Source organism: Penicillium vulpinum, assembly GCF_028829585.1.
Source record: "Penicillium vulpinum strain IBT 29486 chromosome Unknown utg000003l_segment0_segment0, whole genome shotgun sequence".
Lineage (NCBI taxonomy): Eukaryota > Fungi > Ascomycota > Eurotiomycetes > Eurotiales > Aspergillaceae > Penicillium > Penicillium vulpinum.
This window is the reverse complement of record NW_026643243.1, coordinates 4,304,991-4,324,778: the sequence shown is the minus strand read 5'-3', so window position 1 is coordinate 4,324,778 and position 19,788 is coordinate 4,304,991. Positions and strand designations below refer to the sequence as shown.

Here is a 19,788-nt window from a genome sequence, read left to right as displayed (position 1 = left end):
TATCTGCAAGCTCTTATATGTTGGTGAATGTGCGATGGACAGGTTGCAAATATGGCTGCAAGGGGCGACAGCGAGTCAAGATGTGCGATAAACTGGTAAACAGGCGACCACTAGTGTGTATATGCACTTGATAAGATGCGTGTAATGATATATGATTCGAGGTTCGGGGGGTTGGGGTTCAAAGATACAAGTCGAGGCGCAGAGAGGGGAGGATCAGCAAGGGAATGATGTCCGGGGTAACGTTCGAGCGGAGAAGAAACGTGCCTGGCGGGACCGGCTTAAATCCGACTGAGCCGGCCAATCCAATGTGCCTAACTAAATATTATGATTGAGATATTCAGATCATTTTACATTTAATTTGTATATTAAAGTATGGGGTATGGTATAGAACACGAACGACATCCTAATTGCCGCTGCCAACTCGTCGCCAAATCATCACTGCGGCGGCGCCCGCACAAACAACTGCCCCGAGTGCAATTCCCCACGACATCCATTTGCCCTCCACATCCTCTTCACTACGCGGGAAAGCAGTGCTGGGCTCCATGGCAGCCTCGGCAATATGGACAAACACCTCCTGGATAGAATTCCACGTAACACTGACATGGAGTGGTGGGCTAGGCATGTTAAGCATAGCTGTGTATTCATGAGGTTGGTGCTCGGCTCGCTGGGTCGTCCGATCCAGGTCGGCCTTAAGGGCAACGAATACACTTGGGAGCTCCTCCAGATGAGGATATTTGGCCAACAATGCAGGAATGTAGGCAAATGAGTCCGGATCCGAGGAATCATACGTGTACGCAATTACGTCGCACTGATCCAACAATTTGGACTGGTTCTCCAGCAAAGCGGGCTCCAGCTCACCTAGTTCATCCAGAATAAGGTAGCACTGTTTTCCGCCCGGAAGCTCTACTGTGTTCACTGCAGTACGTGGTTGGATGGTTGGATGGTAGGTCGTGCTGAATCCGCGGGAAAGAAGTGCGTCGAGCAGGGCCGATTTTCCGGATCCAGGAGCTCCCAGAACATGGCATTGGACAACATTGCGTCCCACGCGGCCCGGGCGGCGGCGTCTTTTGCGTGGCCGTGTGACTTTCAACGCCGCAGTGATGGATTGATCGCCTTGGTCGGAGGGCTCGAAGCCCAAATATGCCAAGTATTCGAGGGTAGTTTTCGGAGACAGGAAGGTGGTCATGCTCCACTGAGCAAGCCAGCCTTGCAGTGTTACATGTCCTGCCTCATTACGGACTGTGGAGGATGGGAACGAACCGTCGGCCCATGATGCAGGCAACCCCGGGGTGGGAGCAAACAAGGATGCAAGTTCAGCCTCGTTCAAGCCCCCGTCATTATCCTTGTCGGATAGAAGAAAGAGGTTCACAAAGAATCGGTAACCTTCAGGTGAGAGTTCGGCAGAGGCGAACGGCGGCACTTCGAACTTCGGGTGTAAGAATTTCTCCTGCAGGGAGAGATTATCCGTGTACTGGAACGCTCGCAAGATGATCCAGACTGTTTCATGTCGCCCTTTCTCTGAGTACAATTTATTCAGATGAATAAACCCTTGGCAATCAATGCCTGATTCCGTAACCGAATCCGGACAAGCTTTTTGAATGGTTTCCTTGATGTGATTAAGATCCGCTTCATTCAATGGTTTGGAAAAGCACCGGAGTTGGAAATCCTTGAGCTCCTTATCTGATAGATATCCATCGCGATCTTTATCACAGAGATAGAATATCCTTTGTAAGGCTGCTACCGCAGCAGGCTTCAAAGCCGCTTCCTTGGAATCGAACAGCGGTGCGATCGGGTGAGTGACAGCTTTTTGGCAAACGAAGAAGGCCTCGTTGACATTGCGATGCTCCCGAGCACTCGTGCGTATGCAAGAGTCAATCTCTTTGAACTCTGCCATCAGGGGAAGCATCTCCTCCTCAACCACTCGGGTCTCACTATGACCAGTCGCCAGATCGGACTTGTTGGCACACAGAACTACCGGGACATTGACACCCAACGAGCGGAAGTATGGTAGCCAGAACAGAGCCACCCGTTCATAGCTGTAGTGGTCAGAATACACGAGGAGAATCACATTACATTTCCGTATCTCTCGCGCGAGATTGTTCCGTTCCTGGGGAAGGGCTGAGGTGTCGACGACGGTCGTGGTGGTAACATTTTCGGGGGTCCCGAGGGTGGGAGGGATGGTGATTTGGGGGAGAACTGGTTGAATTTTGTTCGTAACAAATACGCCTTTGACAAGGGAGGTGATGAGACTGGACTTGCCAGTGCCCTCGTCACCGCAGACGCAAATGCGAACTGGACAAATGGCCTGTCAGCAGTGTTTCGGGGATTGTGATCCCCAACATACCTGATGCCATTTTTCGCGTCCAGTGAGTCACTTATTGATCATAATTCAACCATAGCCTGGCACTGTATGGAGGTAGGTGGATAAGTTCCAAGGTTGATTCCGGATGAGACAATCGCGATACGATAAAGGCCTTGGCGCCTAGCGCATCTGCACGTGGAAAACAGTTAAGTATGTTGTACACTCTGTGTATATATGCAATGCTTTTCAATTTCTCTACACATCGGGAGACTGTTGCTTTGGTTGCAATCTCTTTGTGCTCCTTTTTTAAATATGTAAATTGTGAATATTCTCCAGATGTCCCAATTTGCCAAGCAACGCTCGTTTCGCTCGGCCACTTTTTAAACACTAACAAGAGATACCACAATTGCCCAAATACGTAGGATATCAAGAGCTATCCACTAGTGAGGGTGTTGTATCTGTAATTGAAGTTATCTGGTTACTTTCTTGAAATTCTCTGACATTACTTAGTATTGCAGTCTAGCCCACTAGAGTCTTCCGAGGTACGTCTTGAGCCTCCCACGAACCGGCGTCCCGTATTAGCCGTCATCACCTGGACAGGGCCCACATCGCACTGACTAACCGTACCCTCCAGACACCTGGGCATCAACAGCTGATTTCCTTTTCTCCCTCCCCTAGTCGAGTTTTCCTTCGTTCTACCCTGATATTCACCAGCCAAGATGCCTCTCGGGATAAACAATCCGTTGCCCTCGTCTATGGCTAGTAAGTTTCAACACTCCGAAGCCCGCTTCCCCGCAGTCGCATGCGGAATATCCGGCTGACAGTGGATTCTCTCATAACAGGCGAGTGCAAGAAGGCTGCAAAAATCTTGACATCATTCGTTGATCCTAGGCAATCATTCGGTCCTGACAAGGTCATCCCCCCAGAGGTTTTGGCCAATGCAAAGGTAAGACACTCATTATGCCTCAGTTGGGACCATCATTAGCTAACAGGCCTTTTTCCTTAGGGTCTCGCGGTCCTCACGGTTCTAAAGGCCGGTTTCCTGGGCTCAGGACGATTTGGCTCTGGTATCGTTGTCGCTCGTCTTAACGATGGGTCCTGGTCGGCTCCATCAGCTATTGCGACTGCCGGTGCCGGAATTGGAGGACAGATCGGGTTTGAGTTGACTGACTTTGTTTTCATTCTCAATGATGCCGCTGCTGTTCGCACATTCTCCCAGCAGGGAACACTGACACTGGGCGGTAATGTATCTCTTGCTGCTGGACCGATTGGACGAAATGCCGAGGCGGCCGGCGCAGCCAGTACGAAGGGCGTTGCGGCCGTCTTCTCCTACTCAAAAACCAAGGGTCTGTTCGCCGGTGTCAGTCTAGAAGGCAGTATGCTCGTGGAACGCAGGGATGCGAATGAAAAATTGTACCGCAGTCGTGTCTCCGCGAACCAACTTCTCGGCGGCAGCATTCGTCCCCCACCGGCCGCCGATGCTCTAATGCGCGTGCTCAGCTCCCGTGCATTCCAAGGAAGTGGGCGGGCCTATGGTGACTCCATGTACAATGACATCCCTGTCTATGACGACAGCCATGACGACGTGGTCTGGGAGGGACGTAAGGGCGATGCCTACGGTCAAGGTGTTCAACGTGGTCGATCTAACACTGAAAATGACTACGAGTATCGCGATAAGCCGCGCCGTGCGAACACCTGGGCTGATGATGTTTATGATCGGCCGGCCTCGGGTCTTGGTCGTTCCGCGACAACCCGGTCACCTGCCGGAGATTCATTTGATAGCTATGGGCGCAACCGGAGCAACACTGTGCCATTCGAGGAGGAATATGTCTACTCGGATCGTAGACCTACACGTCCAACTGCCCCTAAGCCGGTCTTCCAACAGAAGACTGGTGCAGCCCAATTGCGATCAGACCAAGCTGTTGCCCTTTTCACATTTGATGCGGATCAAGAGGGTGACCTTGGATTCAAGAAGGGTGAAATTATTACCATTATTAAGCGGACGGAGAAGGCGGAAGACTGGTGGACTGGTCGCATTGGTGATCGCGTGGGCATCTTCCCCAGGTAAGAACTTGTTCCTTCCACTTTCTAGAATTGACAGCTAATTCATTTGCAGCAACTATGTTGAAGCCTCTTAAGCTTGTGCGCATCCAATACTGGTCCATGTATCACACGCTGTGACGAATCCTTGATGCACATTTCTCTAGGTCTTGATGAACATACATTCCCCCAACTTTTGCCCTCCATATATCCTGGCGTACACGGAATCGTCAAATTCTTTTCATTTCCATTCTTTCGTTTATTTCCGTTAAAGTTGTTGGTGTCATCTACATTCTTCAGCGTGGAGTTTCTCGTTCTTTTTTTGCCTCGTTTGGGGAAGCTTGGGGATACCGTCATCTTGTATCTTTTCATATCTCATCTGATTTTGATTTCCTCTATGGCTTCTCCAGAGTTTGTTTCATCTATGCCTCAATAGGTTTTTTTTTTGGTCTCTTCGGTTAAATATACCTCTCGGCTCCATTTTGGGGGCCTAAGCTGATATGCGTCCGACAACATTCATGGATGGTTCCAATACAATAATCCCGTACACTCAGGTCTTGACTTGAAATCGTTTGCATTCTGGCCTGGGCCTTATCGTATCATTGATGACCCGTGTGAACACTTGCTTGGCATATCCAGCTATTGTCTTCGGTCCGCGGGGAAGTTTGAATAAAGTCATACAACATTATATGGGAATCTCAGGTCTGACCTATCTACTAGTTCATATATATGGGGATATTATGGACAAAATGATGCCAAGTGGATTTACAATGCCAAATTTGGACTCCTTGCGTACTTACAATCTTTGCCATGTTAACCCAGACCTTTTAACATCAAAGATGGATGTAATGAGTACGAGGGAGGCGATCTTTTCAGCCCTTGATGTACATGGATGCGGTGTCACGGATGGAAGAAATATATTGCAAGTCAGCGCTGAAAGATAGGTAGTACTTAATTCTCTAGAGTCCGATGTTAGAATCCGAACCAAAATAATGTATCACTCTGAATCAAAGTAGAGGGAGCAAAGGAAGAAACCAATAGAACATGTTCGGTGTAGATCAACCGATCGTCTATGGAGTATCTCTCCCCGTTTAAGTGGAGCCCCAAACAAGTTCCTCAATGAAATAAGACCTAAAAGACCTTAGAGGCCTAAATTAGCTAAACTAGCTGAATTCAAGAAGAAAAATAAAATACAATCCAGACAGAAAGTCTTAATATAATAAACTTGGCATTTAGAAGAGTTTAAGATGTCAGGTGCTGCGGAGAGTATGTACACACTCTCCCATCTGCTCTCCGCCCGCCGAACTCCCCCATCCTCCATTCTTCTCTTCCTTTCTTCTTCCAAACTTATCGACCTATGAACGCTCATTCGGACTCGGTATCCGAATGTCTAGTCCCTACGCTGCGGTTCTTTGTCTCCATTCCTCTTTCCCCGCTTCGATGACCCGTTCCTCCTTGCTATCCAACGTGGTTGACACTGCCCCCTCCTCTTAAGCTTTCGCCCTTCGGGCCCCGTCTTTGACGTCTTTGGGTTCCTGTACAACTGGCTTCCCATGCAGGTGCGTCGCTTTCCCGGTGTTCCTCGGGTGGGCGTGACTTTTTGTCGAACACCCCCTCCCCTCCCTCAACCTCGAACCCCTCAGGCACAACCACATTATTGTGGAATTGGACCCCCTTCCCATGGACCCTGAGAATAGGACCTCGAACAGGACCTCGACTCGAAACCAGCGCTTGATTCTAATGAGATTTTGTTCCATTTCAGGCTTCCACAAGTGCCCACGAGGCTGGCGGGCATGCGACGCGGAGAGGTCACGCCGTCCATTTATCGATCAGCGATCCAAGCCACCATGTGACGGAAGCCATCGGGCACATGTACGACGATGACTATGATCGTAATGATCCGAGGCGCCTGAGTTATATAATGACCCCCCTCGGCGAGTCAATAACAACCATCCCGCGTGCCGCCGCAGGATCCGAGTCCTCTCTTTCTCCGTCCTCGCCACTGCATCAATCCTCGCCAGATAGGCAAACGATACACACCAATGGAAACCAACGGCCGCCACTTACTGGAAGCCGGTCTTTTGACCGGGAAAGTGATCCCGGGAACTCCGATGGTACTCGTCAGCCCTCGGACACCGCAACGTCCTCTTTTCCTCTCAACGATATCGACTATGAATCGAACCCTGCAGCCGTCGCCCAGGAACTGAACAACCTTGCCGCAATTCGGCGCATGTCGATGGATGTGGCCGCCGCCGGTGACCCTGACCTCCCAGGTTTCGCCTCACCTCCCTCCCCATCGGCTGACGAAGATGACGCCTCCCGATTGTTCTGGGTTCCTGCGCGGCTGCACCCCGAATTGGCTCCGAAAGAATTTAAGTCGTTTCTGGACAGCAAAGCCGACCATATCAAGCGCAGATCCGCCGAGTATTCGACTTTAGGTTCCGAACGCCAAGGGTCGGGAGGTGGTCTTAATCGCAAACGCTCTATGTTATCGAGACAAATCGACAATTCGTCGGGTTATACAGATGGCGCGGATCGGTTGGAACGTAAACGCTCTGAATCAAATAGGAGAGGTGGAATGCTGAGTCCCAACCTGCAACAGTTGGAAAGCTTGGTGGATGATTCGAAACCGATGGACAAAGAATCACTCTTGCGCGGCATCCAGAATATTGGTATCTCAGGAAATGAAGACTTGCCGATCCTGCCACCAGCACCACCGGGAAACAGCCTACGCCGGTCAACTCGGACACAATATAAGAAAGCAGGCAGTTTGAAAAAGGGCGAAAAGTTGCCCTACTCTAAACGAGTTGGGCGGGGGGCATCTGAATCTGCAGGGAGTGATACAGGCCCTCCGGTTGTTCTGCCACCTCAAGATCCTACTTCTAAAACGACGCGAGCTGCTCGAGCCCCATCTACCTCATCGCATGGATCAGCTTATGCCCCAAGTTCACCCGTGAGTTCGACTTTCGATTCAATTGTCGATCAGCCTGAGGCGGAGCAGGAAGGCTCGCCCACTTCCGGTGGGCAATCGGATGCTACTCTGGATCGATCTGATTCGGGAGATACGGCCAATTCACGCAAATGGCATTCTCGGATTAGTTCGAATGGTCGATCTACCTTGAACGTGGCCCCAGGCGACCAGAAAATCCCTGAAATAGTTGAAACACCACCCCCCGCTACTGACTCCACCCGTATACCGAGCCCACCTTCACAAGGCAGACGGTCGTCGGATCGTGCCACGGCATCTACACCTTCGTCGAAACCGACGCCTTCGCATGAGCCGACACCAAAACGTCCCAAGAATCCTCGCCTACCCCCTCATGAACCTGCATCTTCACTCAATGACTTTGCCAATAACCCTCAGATGGTACCTGGCAACAGCACCCGCACCGACAGTCTTTCATTCATCCCTACCATCTCAGAAGAACGCAAACCTGAAGAACGGAAATCCGAGAGCAAGAAATCAAAAGACAAGAAGGACTCTGATGGTAGCCGCAAGTCTAGTTGGCATTGGTTGCTGGGCAGCGAAGAAAAAGATAAGAAGAAGGAGAAGGATAACGACTCGAAAAAGACCAAAACAAAGGTTGTCGACAAAACGCATGACAACACACGTCTAGACGTTTTACAATCATCTATCGAGAGCACTCCGCGGGGACGCGAAAGTCTTGTTTTGGACCGCCTTGATCCGAAGCTTGAGGAGGAACGGCGCAAAGACGGCGTGAGGAGGGCATCGGGAGACTCAAAGAAAGAAAAGGATGGCATTTTCTCTTCGATTTTTGGCGGTGGACGAAAGAAGCACAGTAACGAAGGCCACCACCGAAAACATTCGGCACGAAATCTCTCTCCCGATCCCCCAACTCGGGTACTTCGCGCCGACGTCGATTATCCATGGACTCGCTTCTCCATTTTGGAAGAGCGAGCCATTTACCGGATGGCGCATATCAAGCTTGCGAATCCTCGGCGAGCTCTGTACTCTCAAGTATTGCTAAGCAACTTCATGTACTCCTACCTCGCCAAGGTACAACAGATGCAGTTGCCGGTTGCTTCATCTGGGTCATCCCAGAGATCATCGAAATCAAGAGATCAGCCAGATGAGTACTTGCAATATCAGCGATACCAAGAGGTAAGCGAAGATGGCTCTCGTTCCTAGGGGGAAAGCAACACTACTAACGGTCCCACACAGTCTCAGGAGCAACAACACTACGGAGACAGTGCCTACGACGACTCTTCCATGTACGACTATGATGACGATCCGCATGATCGCTACGGTAGCCATTCGAGGAGCGACAAGCAAGGCTATGAAAATGGCCAAGCTTACGGCCCCGGCCACCATCAGTACGGACACTCGTCCTTTGGCGATGACGTCCAACTCGATGACGACGATGACGATGATATGTGGTGAATCTGGGGCTGGCGTCCTCACTCGTTTACTTTCTATTTCTCTTCCCACACTTCTGCTTCCTCGTTTTTAGCAGCGCACGGAAATACCCATGCTTTTTGTCGGTTCAGGATGTTCCTAGAACATCAATGTACACACTCAAGCCGCGTTCTCGCATTTTCATGCATTACCCATATCCTTTCAAATGTTTCTTCATAATTCCCCGTGTACTAATTCTCATGGCGGACTCGTATTATTACGCACTCATTGGCATCTAGCACCACGGAAGGTGAAATGCGGCTTTGGCAGGGGGTTCCTTCCTCTTTATTTGCAGCGTCTCTTTTTTTTGGCTGGGTATCATGATCATCTGGCACTGAATAGTGCAGTATATTCGGCACAAGGCGGGGCTAAGTGTCGTATTTGGGCACAAGCCTTGATTTATCTCTTCGCATAGCGTCTGGGGTTTTCTTTTTTCTCTTCTTTCCCTCCTTGTTTACACCACGATCATAGGCTATACATTGTCTGTATTTCATTATTTTTTTCTCCGCGCTTAAATATTTCCATACGAATGAATCACGGACGTGTTGGTGTGTTGTGTCAATTTCGCATCTTGTTGAACTTTAAATGTTGTTGTCAATATCCTTAGTCTATACTTAGGTGTACTATCAAATGTACATCTGGATTTATATTCACGGGAATAATCAGTATCGTATACAGCCACTGTCTTTGAGAACTTAGGTCTTCAATAATCAGATCCATTTGGCTCACAATATTGGGAACGTTATATTTAAGATTGAAAAGCCTAGGCCATTTTTTATAGAACCCGTTTTTAATATAACTAGGGATCGACTAACGAGTAGCATCACCACTATTAAATGCTATGTACATGGTTAGGGACCAACTCGGTCAGCTAATACCACGAATATGAACGGAGTACACATAATGGATGGCATATTGATAGCGATAAAATATTATGTAGGAAATCATGAGCCAGCTTGTTCGCGAGTAGCTTGTAGAAAATCTGCATCACATCCTCCTTAGTCTCGGCATTGACAAATTTACATGGAGTAGCAGGGGACCCGGTTAAAATCTTCAGCCACGCGTTGAGCCTTATGGGCGTTGGCTAGCAGTGAAATTGACGTCTTGCTTGCAGAACTAATCCAGTGGTTTTGACGCACTGTCCAAGGATATATATATTGCCTCAAATATCAGTAATGGTAGCACCCAAAAGTGCTAACACTTTACCCTCATTTGTTCTATCGGTGCCGATGTTCTTTAGTATTTCCTGCCACCACTTGGTGTTAACGTCGGCGAGATGGCCTATGCTATGCAGGGGTTGTTGCACGGATAGCCCCACCTGCGGCTACGGCCCGAATAACCTTAGAAAGTTACCTCCAGAGCTTGATCGGTGACCATTACATATACAAGTTCCCTAATTCGCTTGCTGAGAGGGATTTGTGCATCCATGGATTGATATCCTAATGACTCATGTAAATAATAGAGACTGAAAGTATCTAACTGCAAAGTGGCGGATGTAACTCTATATCCAATGGAAGAGTTAGGCCTGGAAGGCAAGAAGCGAGAGAGAGATGCAGGCAAGCAAAAGCAAACTGCATATATTGCTCGAATGAGAAGATCCTGCATGTCATATTTACAGGCAATTATCGAAGTTCCCATAAGATCAGAGTGGCTTTTCTCACTTGGTCTAACCTGACTATACTTGTTTTATCATAAAATTTGGTGCTTTTTATACATATTTCGAGCATCTATATTCGTTATGGAAGTGGCTCTCGAACGGCCGGGACATACTGCATTTATTAGCATTGACTCATGGATATGAAAGGCTCTACTCACTGGGAAAATTTGTACTTTGCTCAAGTCCCACACACCACTAGTGGCATAAATGTCTTTCTCGATGATGGTGCGGACTTCTTCAACATCATTGGCCGAGTACACGACCATGCTACCCTTACAAAGGGCATCCTTGCACTCCTCGGGGTGTTTTTCAAATATGGCACCGCCATCAACAAGCTTTCCGGCAGCTATCAATGGCTTGATTCCGTCGTAGTGGAGTCTGGTCAATGTTAGTTGTGCTCAGTCCAACCTAGCTATCTAGATATTCTATGATACACTCACCCTTTAACCTGTTTTCTGATAGCCAGGACATTTGGATTGTCGGGAAGGATGCAAATAAATTCTTTTCTTTGTGCGCTTGTGCTCGAAAAACTTTGCAAAGGCCGAGAAACAGCTGAGAACACAATGCTCTTTGTTCGAAGACAGCGGTATGAAAACATTATAAGAGCACCTTGACGCTTGAGGTAGACAGGAATTTTTTTGAAGAATTAATCTAGATACTAGGCATCTTTGACCAAGATATACTCGTGTTGGTGGGAATTCGAAAGTCGGGTGGACGTACCGAAGTACATAAATTGGCTGAACCCCGGAACCAGACCCCGATGTACGAACAAGCAGGCTCCACTAAGCAAAATATCTCGAGAAGCCGGTAGAGAGATAGATATATGGATATAGGTGTAAGTGTGAATTTGGGCAGGTTAGATAAAACCTCAGGGCGAAACATAAAATCATGTACGTTCTTGTCAGGTCATAGAAAAAGCAAGGCCACTCGAATCCTAATATCCGATTGGCCTAGTGTTGAGGCTCAGCCACACTAATCCCAATCACGTGATATGGCTATGCGTACGACTTCCTAGCTGGGATACCCCACCCACGTGATAATAGCACGTGACACGCCCTCTGGCTCGGTGATTGGTTGCCCCATCATTGTTACCCGTATCGATCTCTATCTCTATCTTATCGTGGGAGCTATCAAGATCATCGCAAAAAAAAAGCCACTTTTCATCTTCATCACTCCCACTAACGTCACTTACAATTATCCAACCTCACAGTCGCTCACAGGGAATGAAACAAATACCTCCAATCTCACTGCAAATAAATCTATGATCACAGCCATGGGGAACCGTGACGATGAGCTCTTCAAGGTACGTCATGCCCCGCTTATCCACACACAGTTTAGGCGTGAATAGCTTGTTGTTATACCGCTTACTTGTCTGGCTCTGGTCTAATATCCGTCTTTTATTTAGGAGCTGCAAAGCACCTACTGTCCGCCAATTGATCCCGCGTTGTTTGTTGCGATCGTATCAGACTTTGACCTAGCGATTCCCAGTCAGGTTGAACAGTTGCGTGAAACCCTGGACGTGTTGAACGCATCTGCTGTTGAGCAAGAAAACCTGCCATTTGACCCCACAGGCACAACTAATCTTCGAAATTCTGAGGCCTCAGGCTCTCTGATCGGCGAATCGTGCGACGACGTACCCTCAGATTTTACAAGCTGGCCATCACTTGACACTGTTGAACAGGATGATGAAGACTCCAATAATCCCAATCCTGATGCACAAAGGCTCAAAGACTCTAAGCTTGCATACACCTTCCTGGGTATGACCACTGCTGACAAGGCACAAAACTTGATTAGCATGTTCCCGACTATCACTCGCCTGGAAGCTGAGCGCATCCTTGAAGACTGCCATGACAGCCTCAGTCGCTCAATGGATGTCTTGCTCAATCTTGCTTTCATTGAAGAGACACAACTTGCTAGAGAAACTCCTCAAGAAACCCCAAACGAGGTTGCTAAGGACAATCAATCCTCCATTCCCAAGTCAATTGATGGCTTCCAGGCCCAGGAGGACGAGAACGCCGGTGGCAAGAAATCCCGCAAGAAGAAAAAGCAGCAGAAGCAACGTCGAGCTGAGCTGGCCTCCCAGGCCATGAATACTCCCTCTACCAATAAATGGGAGGCAGGAAAGAAGGACATCGAGTTTCTTTCCTCGCGGGCCTGCGCTTTGCAGAAGGAGAAGATTGCCTCAACTTATCATGAAAACTCAATGTCACTCTGTGCAACGATCAGAGCCTTGGCGCAGGCCTATGGGCCTAAGGACATACATGAAATCGAGGATGATCCTGTACTCGTTACACAAGCGGGGGAGCTCAGTCACAAGTACCCCAGCATCCAACCTACCACTCTGATTGGTTTGATTCGAATTACAGACAATGAGGTCTCAGCCACGGATGAACTAGCTGATACCTTAGCCCGTCGGCCTGATCTCACTTCTGTCTCAAATATCATCAGTTTTGTTTCAGCCCCGGTCAATCTCGACGATGAAGAGGAGAATCTGGCTCCAGCTCAGCAAGCGGAAACTGCCTCAGATTTCATGGATTTCAACGAAGCCGCCGCCGCCGCCAACTCTCACTTCGCAGCCCGCTCAACTGCCCTCGCTCAGGCATCCCAGTCAGCCCGCCGCGCACGCTCCAACCCCCTCTACGGTGGCGCCTCTGCGTATTACCGGGACGTTGGAAACGAACAACGCCAGCTTGCCATGCGTCATTTGGCAACAGCTTCTGACCGGTTGGTGGCCCGCCAATCATCGCATTCTGACTTGGATCTGCATGGCGTGACAGTCGCCAACGCGGTCAGAATCGCACGGGAGAGCGTCCAGGCGTGGTGGGACGGACTGGGGGATCAGAAGTACGTCCGTGGTGGGGGACAGAGCTCCCACGGCGGGTTCAACATTGTGTGCGGTGTTGGTAATCACTCTCTTGACCGTAAGTCACATATTGGACCCGCGGTTTGGAAAATGCTACAGAAGGAGGGGTGGCGGGTGGAGCTCAACCGAGGCTCCATGTTGGTGACTGGTGTGAACCGCCGTTAAGCTTTTTCTTTGGCTTGTTTTTCTTTTTCCGTTTTTCTATTTCTTCAATCTTGTTCAGATGTCGGATTTTGTTGTTGAGATACCCCTGCACTGCTGGAGTTTCCCAGGTGGGACCTGGGGCTGTTTTGAGTAATCAAACATTTTTTAAAAAATATACAAATAACCTCTCTTGGAACACTGTAGAGCATAGAAGAGAATATATATGAATATATTTGTGCTTTATAGATGAGTGTCTGACTAGGCCCTAAAGAGTGCCCGACTTGACCGTGGAGATCTTCAGCCCTGGAGGACTCCCCGCATGATGACGTAAAACGGGAGCTCATGGTGCCGATATAGGATTAACCTCACCCCACTCTCATCTCTCAGTTACTGTGACCTTATTTTTTCCCAGTTCCCTATCAAATCATTTTCTCTATGCGATCCCAAATATCTCGCAATCTTATTTCACCCCTTAGACACCAGGTCATCCCCATCCGACTTGGACCGAGATTTAGCTCCCGATTCTTGTCCTCGACGCGCAAGCCTCCTCATTCGAAGACAAGCAGCACCAAGCCTCTTATAGCTGCACCAACCATTCCATTTTTTGGTGCCTTTTTCAGTTCCAACAACAACCCCGAAAAAGCAACCGATACAATGTCCCACCCCGACCAGAGAAGCGAAGAGCAGTGGAGAGCTGTTTTGAACCCAGGTTTGTACACAACGCCTAGGCGATATATGATTGGTTTGTGCTTACAAGAATTGCAATAGAACAATTCCGCATTCTTCGTGAAAAGGGTACTGAAGCCCCTGGTTCCGGTGAATACGATTCCCACCACCCATCGAAAGGCGTCTACAATTGCGCTGGTTGCGATGCGCCGCTTTACACTGCCGACCAGAAGTTTAAATCTGGCTGTGGCTGGCCAGCATACTTCGATTCCGTCCCTGGCGCTGTGACAAGACAGGTTGATAATTCCTTCGGCAGGAAGCGGACAGAGATCGTATGCACCAACTGTGGGGGTCACCTCGGTCATGTATTCGAGGGTGAGGGGTATCCGACTCCCACGGACGAACGCCACTGCGTGAATAGTGTCAGTCTGCGTTTCACAGAGGATACTAGCGCTGTTAAGAATCCTCAGTCGAAAGCTTGAAAGTTTTTTATGACATTTAATCGTCATTTGTTTTGCGGGGACTAATGCAGCAAGACCGACATGCATGACACGAAGAGAGGCGTCGTTTGAGTGGACCAACCATATTTTGTAAATCCTGAATTTAAAGAAATTATTCAGTGAAAAATGAAGCAAATAAATAAAGTAATGAATCTTTTCAAAGATCTGTTATTAGTTAGTGACCTCATATTACTTTACATCAAATTGCGTGACTGGCATTTTCCCCCATCCGTATAGATAACTACAGCCTTAGGCCGCAACTGTGCCGACCGCCACCTAAGAATAATTAGGTCGCTCTCATTGTTTCCCTATTCCCTTCATCCATCAATTCTTGATTCGCTACGATTATGTCTCGACGCCCTACTCCGGGCCAAGCTGCCCAAAATTCGCAGACTATTAAGGCTCTGCTGAAACTCGAACACAACAAGATATGTGCCGACTGTAAACGGAACAAGCGTGAGTGGTCCCCGGATCCCCTCTTTGAATTGCGCCCACGCTGGCTTCATCTCCAAGGCTATTTCTTGGCGCTCAAATACTGAATTTTCTTCTGAATAGATCCGCGATGGGCTTCATGGAATCTGGGTGTTTTTGTCTGCATCCGGTGCTCGGGCATCCATAGGGGTATGGGCACGCATATCAGCCGAGTCAAGTCCGTGGATCTCGATGCATGGACCGATGAACAACTTCAAAGTGTTGTAAGATGGGGCAATGGAAGAGCCAACAAGTTCGTCGCATTCAATTGAGCCGGCCACGTTGAGCATGGGCTAACAGGATGCAGATACTGGGAAGCGAAACTGGCACCCGGCCACGTTCCCTCCGATGCGTAAGCATTCGAATCGCCGTCGTTCGGTGGTGGTAGTTTCTGACAATCAGTGTGAACAGAAAAATCGAGAACTTCATCCGCACGAAGTACGAGAGCAAGCGATGGGTAATGGATGGTGAAATGCCGGACCCATCGACACTGGATGACGGTGATGAGGATGTGGTGAGTGATTGCATGGTAAACCAGCCAGTGAGCATCAAACACTGACTTACTAGCCTCTTGCGGTTGTACAGGAGAAAGCAAAGCTCGAACGTTCTGCTTCGCAACGAGTCCCCGCTCCCAGCCAGCCCCCGGCACACCGTCAACAAGCCTCGATTGATTTGTTCGGCGACGATATATCTCCTCCACCTCGTCCTAGCACAACCGGCCCTACTCCGCGTGCGCCACCCAGACAAGCACAGTCCGCGCCAATCAAGACTCAAAAGCCCAATGATTCATTGCTGGGCCTCGACTTCTTCGGTAGCACCCAGCCTACTACCGGCAGTCGCCCGGCTAGCACAGCATCCACACCAGCACCCCCAGCCGGAATGTCACGGCCAGACCTCAAACAGTCGATCTTGTCATTGTACTCCAAGCCGCAGCCGGCACCACCCGTGCAGCACCAGCGGGGCAACTCATTCGGCGCCATGGCCTCGCCTCCCGCCCCCTCCGCTTCGTCTCACATGGGCGGTCTGACGGATGCCTTCAGTGGACTGAGCTTCCCGACTACTACTTCTCCTCCTCCAGCCGCTAAACCAGCCGAGAAGCCATCGGCATTCGCTAATCTTTCATCTTTCGGTAGCGCCAAGTCGACCCCCGCTGCCCCTAAGGTCACATCGCCCTCGGGCTCTGCGGGCGGCGACTTCTTTGATAGCCTAGCCTCCCCAACCTTGTCGGCCCCGAAGCCCCAGTCCCGAACAACTTCCATCTCCTCTAATGGGCAAGATTTCGGATTCGGCGGATTTACCTCCCCGACTGCTAAGCCTAACCCTCCCTCATCATCGCTATCGAATGACCTGTTCGGGTTTTCTTCGCCTCCTGCATATGCCTCAACGGTTTCGCCCCCAAAATCTACTGCAACTTCTCCTCAGCAGGAAATGAAATCCGCGTTTAATATTTCTTCTCCCCCGGTGCAGCCTCCTGCTCCTCCCAAAGCGCCAGCCCCCAGCGCTACGAACGCAGCAGTAGCCAACATCATGTCTGGAGGCCTCGATCCATGGGGTGGGAACGCATGGAGCACCCCTGATCCTGCCCCATCGGCTGGTCCTGCTGCACCCTCGCCTGCATCCATGATGAAGGTCCCTGACACCTTGACCCCGAATGACGTGGGCCACGGCTGGGGCGCGCCTAGTGCTGCTTCCAAGCCCGCACCCACTGTGGCAGCGGACGAGGACTTTGGCGGCTGGGCCAGTGCTGCCCCGGTCTCCAACTCTACCTCGACAAACACGAATAACAAGTCTGGTGGGTTTGGTGGATCTGACGATCTCTTCTCCAACGTTTGGGAGTAGAGTATATTTTCTTTGCAACAGGTCCAGGATTTGCGAGTATCTTCGGTTTCTGAGATTTGCATGATGACATCTCCGTATTTGCAAGCATGATAGCATATTACGCATTGCATATACCGGTGTTCATCGGGTTCGAGATCCTTGCCTAGAATTCTTTTCGATTATGTCTTTTTTGCATCTTCCTTGTCATGAGCCCTTAGTCTCTGAAATACGGGCGGCTTCTGAATGTACAATGGGCGGGTCTCATGCATACTGAATGATCAGCTCGTTTTGTTCGTTTCGACATTTGTACACTTGTCTTTACAATGCATTCATAATACCCTAGAGCTCGTGTTTGAAGAATGTGTAGGTAGCCTTAGGGTTAGAAATGACCCTAGCTTAATAAATGATTGTTGTACTAGGTCCGGTCACGTCTTTTAGAAGAGACATATTTCCAAATTTGCTCTAATGTACTTGAATTTAGCTTGACCATTTTTGATCTGGGGCTATGATGAACCACTCACTAGCCAGCTCTGATAGATCGTTATTCGAGATAGGAACTCCTTCGGTGTTCGATAGTAATAATGTTATAGTTGTGCCAGAGACACAGTCTAGCCTGTTATAATTGGGTATATCATCGCACAAAACATAAACAAAAGACCGCCACATGAAAGCCATAGGTATATAAGACAAGAGTGAAGACCACCAAACAAAAAGGAAATTGAGAAACGTATATAAAGAAGGAACCCGTTATACCAACGCATATCATTATAGATCAAAAGCCATGCTTCGTCACCAACTCTTTCGTACTGCCCAGATGATCATTAATAACAATGTTCGAATGCGAGGTCCTTTCTTGGGTAACATTGGTCGTGACCTTGATACCCGCAAAGGATTCCTTCACAGGCTCCTTTGCATAGCTATGAAAGGAGCCAGACGGCGACAGATCTTCCAGATCGTGATCGTATTCCGAGCTATGTTCACGTCCACCAACGACAGAGGCCAGGACTTGCGTATTTCCGTCTCCTGTGAGAGCACCGCGGCTGATTCGCGAAGGCCGTGTCGTCTTGCTGCGGTAGCCGTTGCTTCGGGTGGAGAAAATATGCGGCAGGAGCTTGGAGAGGAAGGCGCGTGTGCCAGGGAGACAGGCGCAGATAATTGCTACGTTGCACTCGACGGCGGACCAGGTTGCTGCGCCAACGTTGTCGTCTGGAGTAGTTTATTAGGTCTGCTCGTTGGTAGGTGGAGGTGATTCGTAGGTATTTGTTAGTACATACAGGTTGGGTCATTTGAGTTGGAGATAGTAAGGAGAGAACTGAGACGGAGTATACTTGTGATCAAGACGCTGGGAGAGTGGTTGTTAGTATTGTAGATGATTATCCGTGATATGGAGCTGGACTTACAATCCGCCTAGGGCGAAAACAGCCATGAGAGCGAACTTTTGCCTCTTGGGTAAGTGCAGGGATTTCAGTACTGGCATTGGGTATATGAGAATGGCAATATCGGTTGTAATGTGGATAGCCGAGTTCGAGAACCACAAGGCTTTCTTATCGAAACAGAAGCCTGGGACGGTTGGATCCCAGAACTTAGCGAGAGGAACACAGTTAGCCCAGGCGCTGATGATAGTCCAGGTTCCGTAGACGGCTAGAATGCCGATCATGAGCCAGCATGCCAAGCGCATGCGTGGCGTTGAGAAGACTCGTTTGTATTGGAGAAGGATTGACATCTTTGTGCTGATAAGGCTTGTTTGGTATATGGGAATTGAAGCCCAGAAATACTATAAGATAAGTATGTCAATGGAACTGCACTTTATTAGAGGCATATTTCTGCTGAGATAGAACATACGATCATCTGAGCCTTGAAGATTGAGGCGGGGATAGCAGTATAATGCTCGCCCATACCGTGGTAGACTTCGCCTACCATGAGGCCGAAGAAAATCCACGAAAAGGCCAGAGAGACTAAAATAACATAGTCATCCGCTCCCATCTGTTTTACGAGAAATGCTCGTGTATATATACGGACGGCAGTAATGATTGTTGCCGTAGTTGTAAACACAATGCTGACGGCGAGGGCCTGGTGGCCGCGGGATGTTGATAGCGTTGTCATCGTATCATAAAGGCGTATATAAATGAATGAATGGCAATTTGGTGCACGGATTTTGATTGTGAACAGGAAGGTATTCAATGCGCTGAAAGAGAGATCGCAAAGTTCCTTTGTTGACTTATAGTAGATTAGGACGCCGCTTTGTCGATGCTTGCAACGAGGTCTCCTGGGATCATGGTGTGAGGGAATGGCCCGCTTCTTAATACATATACGAAAGAGGGAAATGAGACCGAACTATTATTATTGCGCACAAAGAAAATAATACAACCTAAAGACGAGAAAGCTAAGGACACGAGATCCTCTCCACTTAGCTTGAAGATCACCATTCAGCCACCGAGCTAGAGGTCAAGTTGCGGAGCGTCAATAATAGACTATTTAATTTTGAAGAGATATTAACATTTCGTCCCATCAGCCTTCAAACTCGCTCTCGTCTGGTAGAAATTTGAGAGATGATTGTTGATCTTACATTATACTATGTTATTATTATACTCCGTGCAGAACTAGACAAAAAGACATATACTATAGGGCTATGTGTGTTAGGTACAAATTAGACATCCCCACTATGAACTTTGTCTTCAACAAAATGCTCTCTGATTCGTTGGTGCAGTTCTTTGTTCCATGGTAGCTCCATGCTCTTTGACCGCCCGTGAACGGCCTATACATCCATAATAGGAAGGAAGCTCTCGAGGTTTTGCAATAGCACTGGACTACTCCGTACGTAACCCCAGAACGTGGGAATAATTGTTTTTTGTTTTGAGCCCCACGGGGATCAATTGGTCTACACACATGGTCAAGTCGAACTGAGATCAT

At 48.9% G+C, this 19,788-nt stretch overlaps 8 protein-coding genes across 8 annotated transcripts; 5 read left to right on the top strand and 3 right to left on the bottom strand.

The window, feature by feature from the left end:
- Positions 1-403: 403 nt before the first annotated feature.
- gem1 (ERMES complex Ca(2+)-binding regulatory GTPase GEM1) lies at positions 404-2,354 on the bottom strand (the record flags this gene model as incomplete). Its single annotated transcript, XM_057254387.1, has 2 exons — positions 404-2,292; positions 2,345-2,354. The coding sequence occupies 2 exons, from the start codon at positions 2,352-2,354 to the stop codon at positions 404-406; spliced, it is 1,899 nt and encodes a 632-aa protein (XP_057108249.1).
- A 667-nt stretch (positions 2,355-3,021) lies between these two features.
- Positions 3,022-4,440, top strand: N7479_006692 (SYLF and SH3 domain-containing protein; the record flags this gene model as incomplete). The annotated part of the gene is made up of 4 exons (XM_057254386.1): positions 3,022-3,064; positions 3,145-3,248; positions 3,309-4,366; positions 4,419-4,440. The coding sequence occupies 4 exons, from the start codon at positions 3,022-3,024 to the stop codon at positions 4,438-4,440; spliced, it is 1,227 nt and encodes a 408-aa protein (XP_057108248.1).
- Positions 4,441-6,212: 1,772 nt separating this feature from the next.
- On the top strand, positions 6,213-8,744 carry N7479_006691 (putative telomere silencing protein Zds1; the record flags this gene model as incomplete). Its single annotated transcript, XM_057254385.1, has 2 exons — positions 6,213-8,465; positions 8,526-8,744. 2 exons carry the CDS (start codon positions 6,213-6,215, stop codon positions 8,742-8,744), a joined length of 2,472 nt encoding a protein of 823 aa, XP_057108247.1.
- Positions 8,745-10,495: 1,751 nt separating this feature from the next.
- Positions 10,496-11,014, bottom strand: N7479_006690 (YciI family protein; the record flags this gene model as incomplete). Its single annotated transcript, XM_057254384.1, has 3 exons — positions 10,496-10,528; positions 10,575-10,794; positions 10,857-11,014. 3 exons carry the CDS (start codon positions 11,012-11,014, stop codon positions 10,496-10,498), a joined length of 411 nt encoding a protein of 136 aa, XP_057108246.1.
- Positions 11,015-11,677: 663 nt separating this feature from the next.
- On the top strand, positions 11,678-13,444 carry N7479_006689 (uncharacterized protein; the record flags this gene model as incomplete). The annotated part of the gene is made up of 2 exons (XM_057254383.1): positions 11,678-11,719; positions 11,822-13,444. The coding sequence occupies 2 exons, from the start codon at positions 11,678-11,680 to the stop codon at positions 13,442-13,444; spliced, it is 1,665 nt and encodes a 554-aa protein (XP_057108245.1).
- Positions 13,445-13,858: 414 nt separating this feature from the next.
- On the top strand, positions 13,859-14,571 carry N7479_006688 (peptide-methionine (R)-S-oxide reductase; the record flags this gene model as incomplete). Its single annotated transcript, XM_057254382.1, has 2 exons — positions 13,859-14,132; positions 14,192-14,571. The coding sequence occupies 2 exons, from the start codon at positions 13,859-13,861 to the stop codon at positions 14,569-14,571; spliced, it is 654 nt and encodes a 217-aa protein (XP_057108244.1).
- Positions 14,572-14,936: 365 nt separating this feature from the next.
- Positions 14,937-16,899, top strand: N7479_006687 (uncharacterized protein; the record flags this gene model as incomplete). The annotated part of the gene is made up of 5 exons (XM_057254381.1): positions 14,937-15,045; positions 15,145-15,313; positions 15,368-15,412; positions 15,472-15,574; positions 15,628-16,899. 5 exons carry the CDS (start codon positions 14,937-14,939, stop codon positions 16,897-16,899), a joined length of 1,698 nt encoding a protein of 565 aa, XP_057108243.1.
- A 751-nt stretch (positions 16,900-17,650) lies between these two features.
- N7479_006686 (putative integral membrane protein) lies at positions 17,651-18,981 on the bottom strand (the record flags this gene model as incomplete). Its single annotated transcript, XM_057254380.1, has 4 exons — positions 17,651-18,084; positions 18,153-18,220; positions 18,279-18,652; positions 18,721-18,981. The coding sequence occupies 4 exons, from the start codon at positions 18,979-18,981 to the stop codon at positions 17,651-17,653; spliced, it is 1,137 nt and encodes a 378-aa protein (XP_057108242.1).
- Between the last annotated feature and the right edge of the window lie 807 nt (positions 18,982-19,788).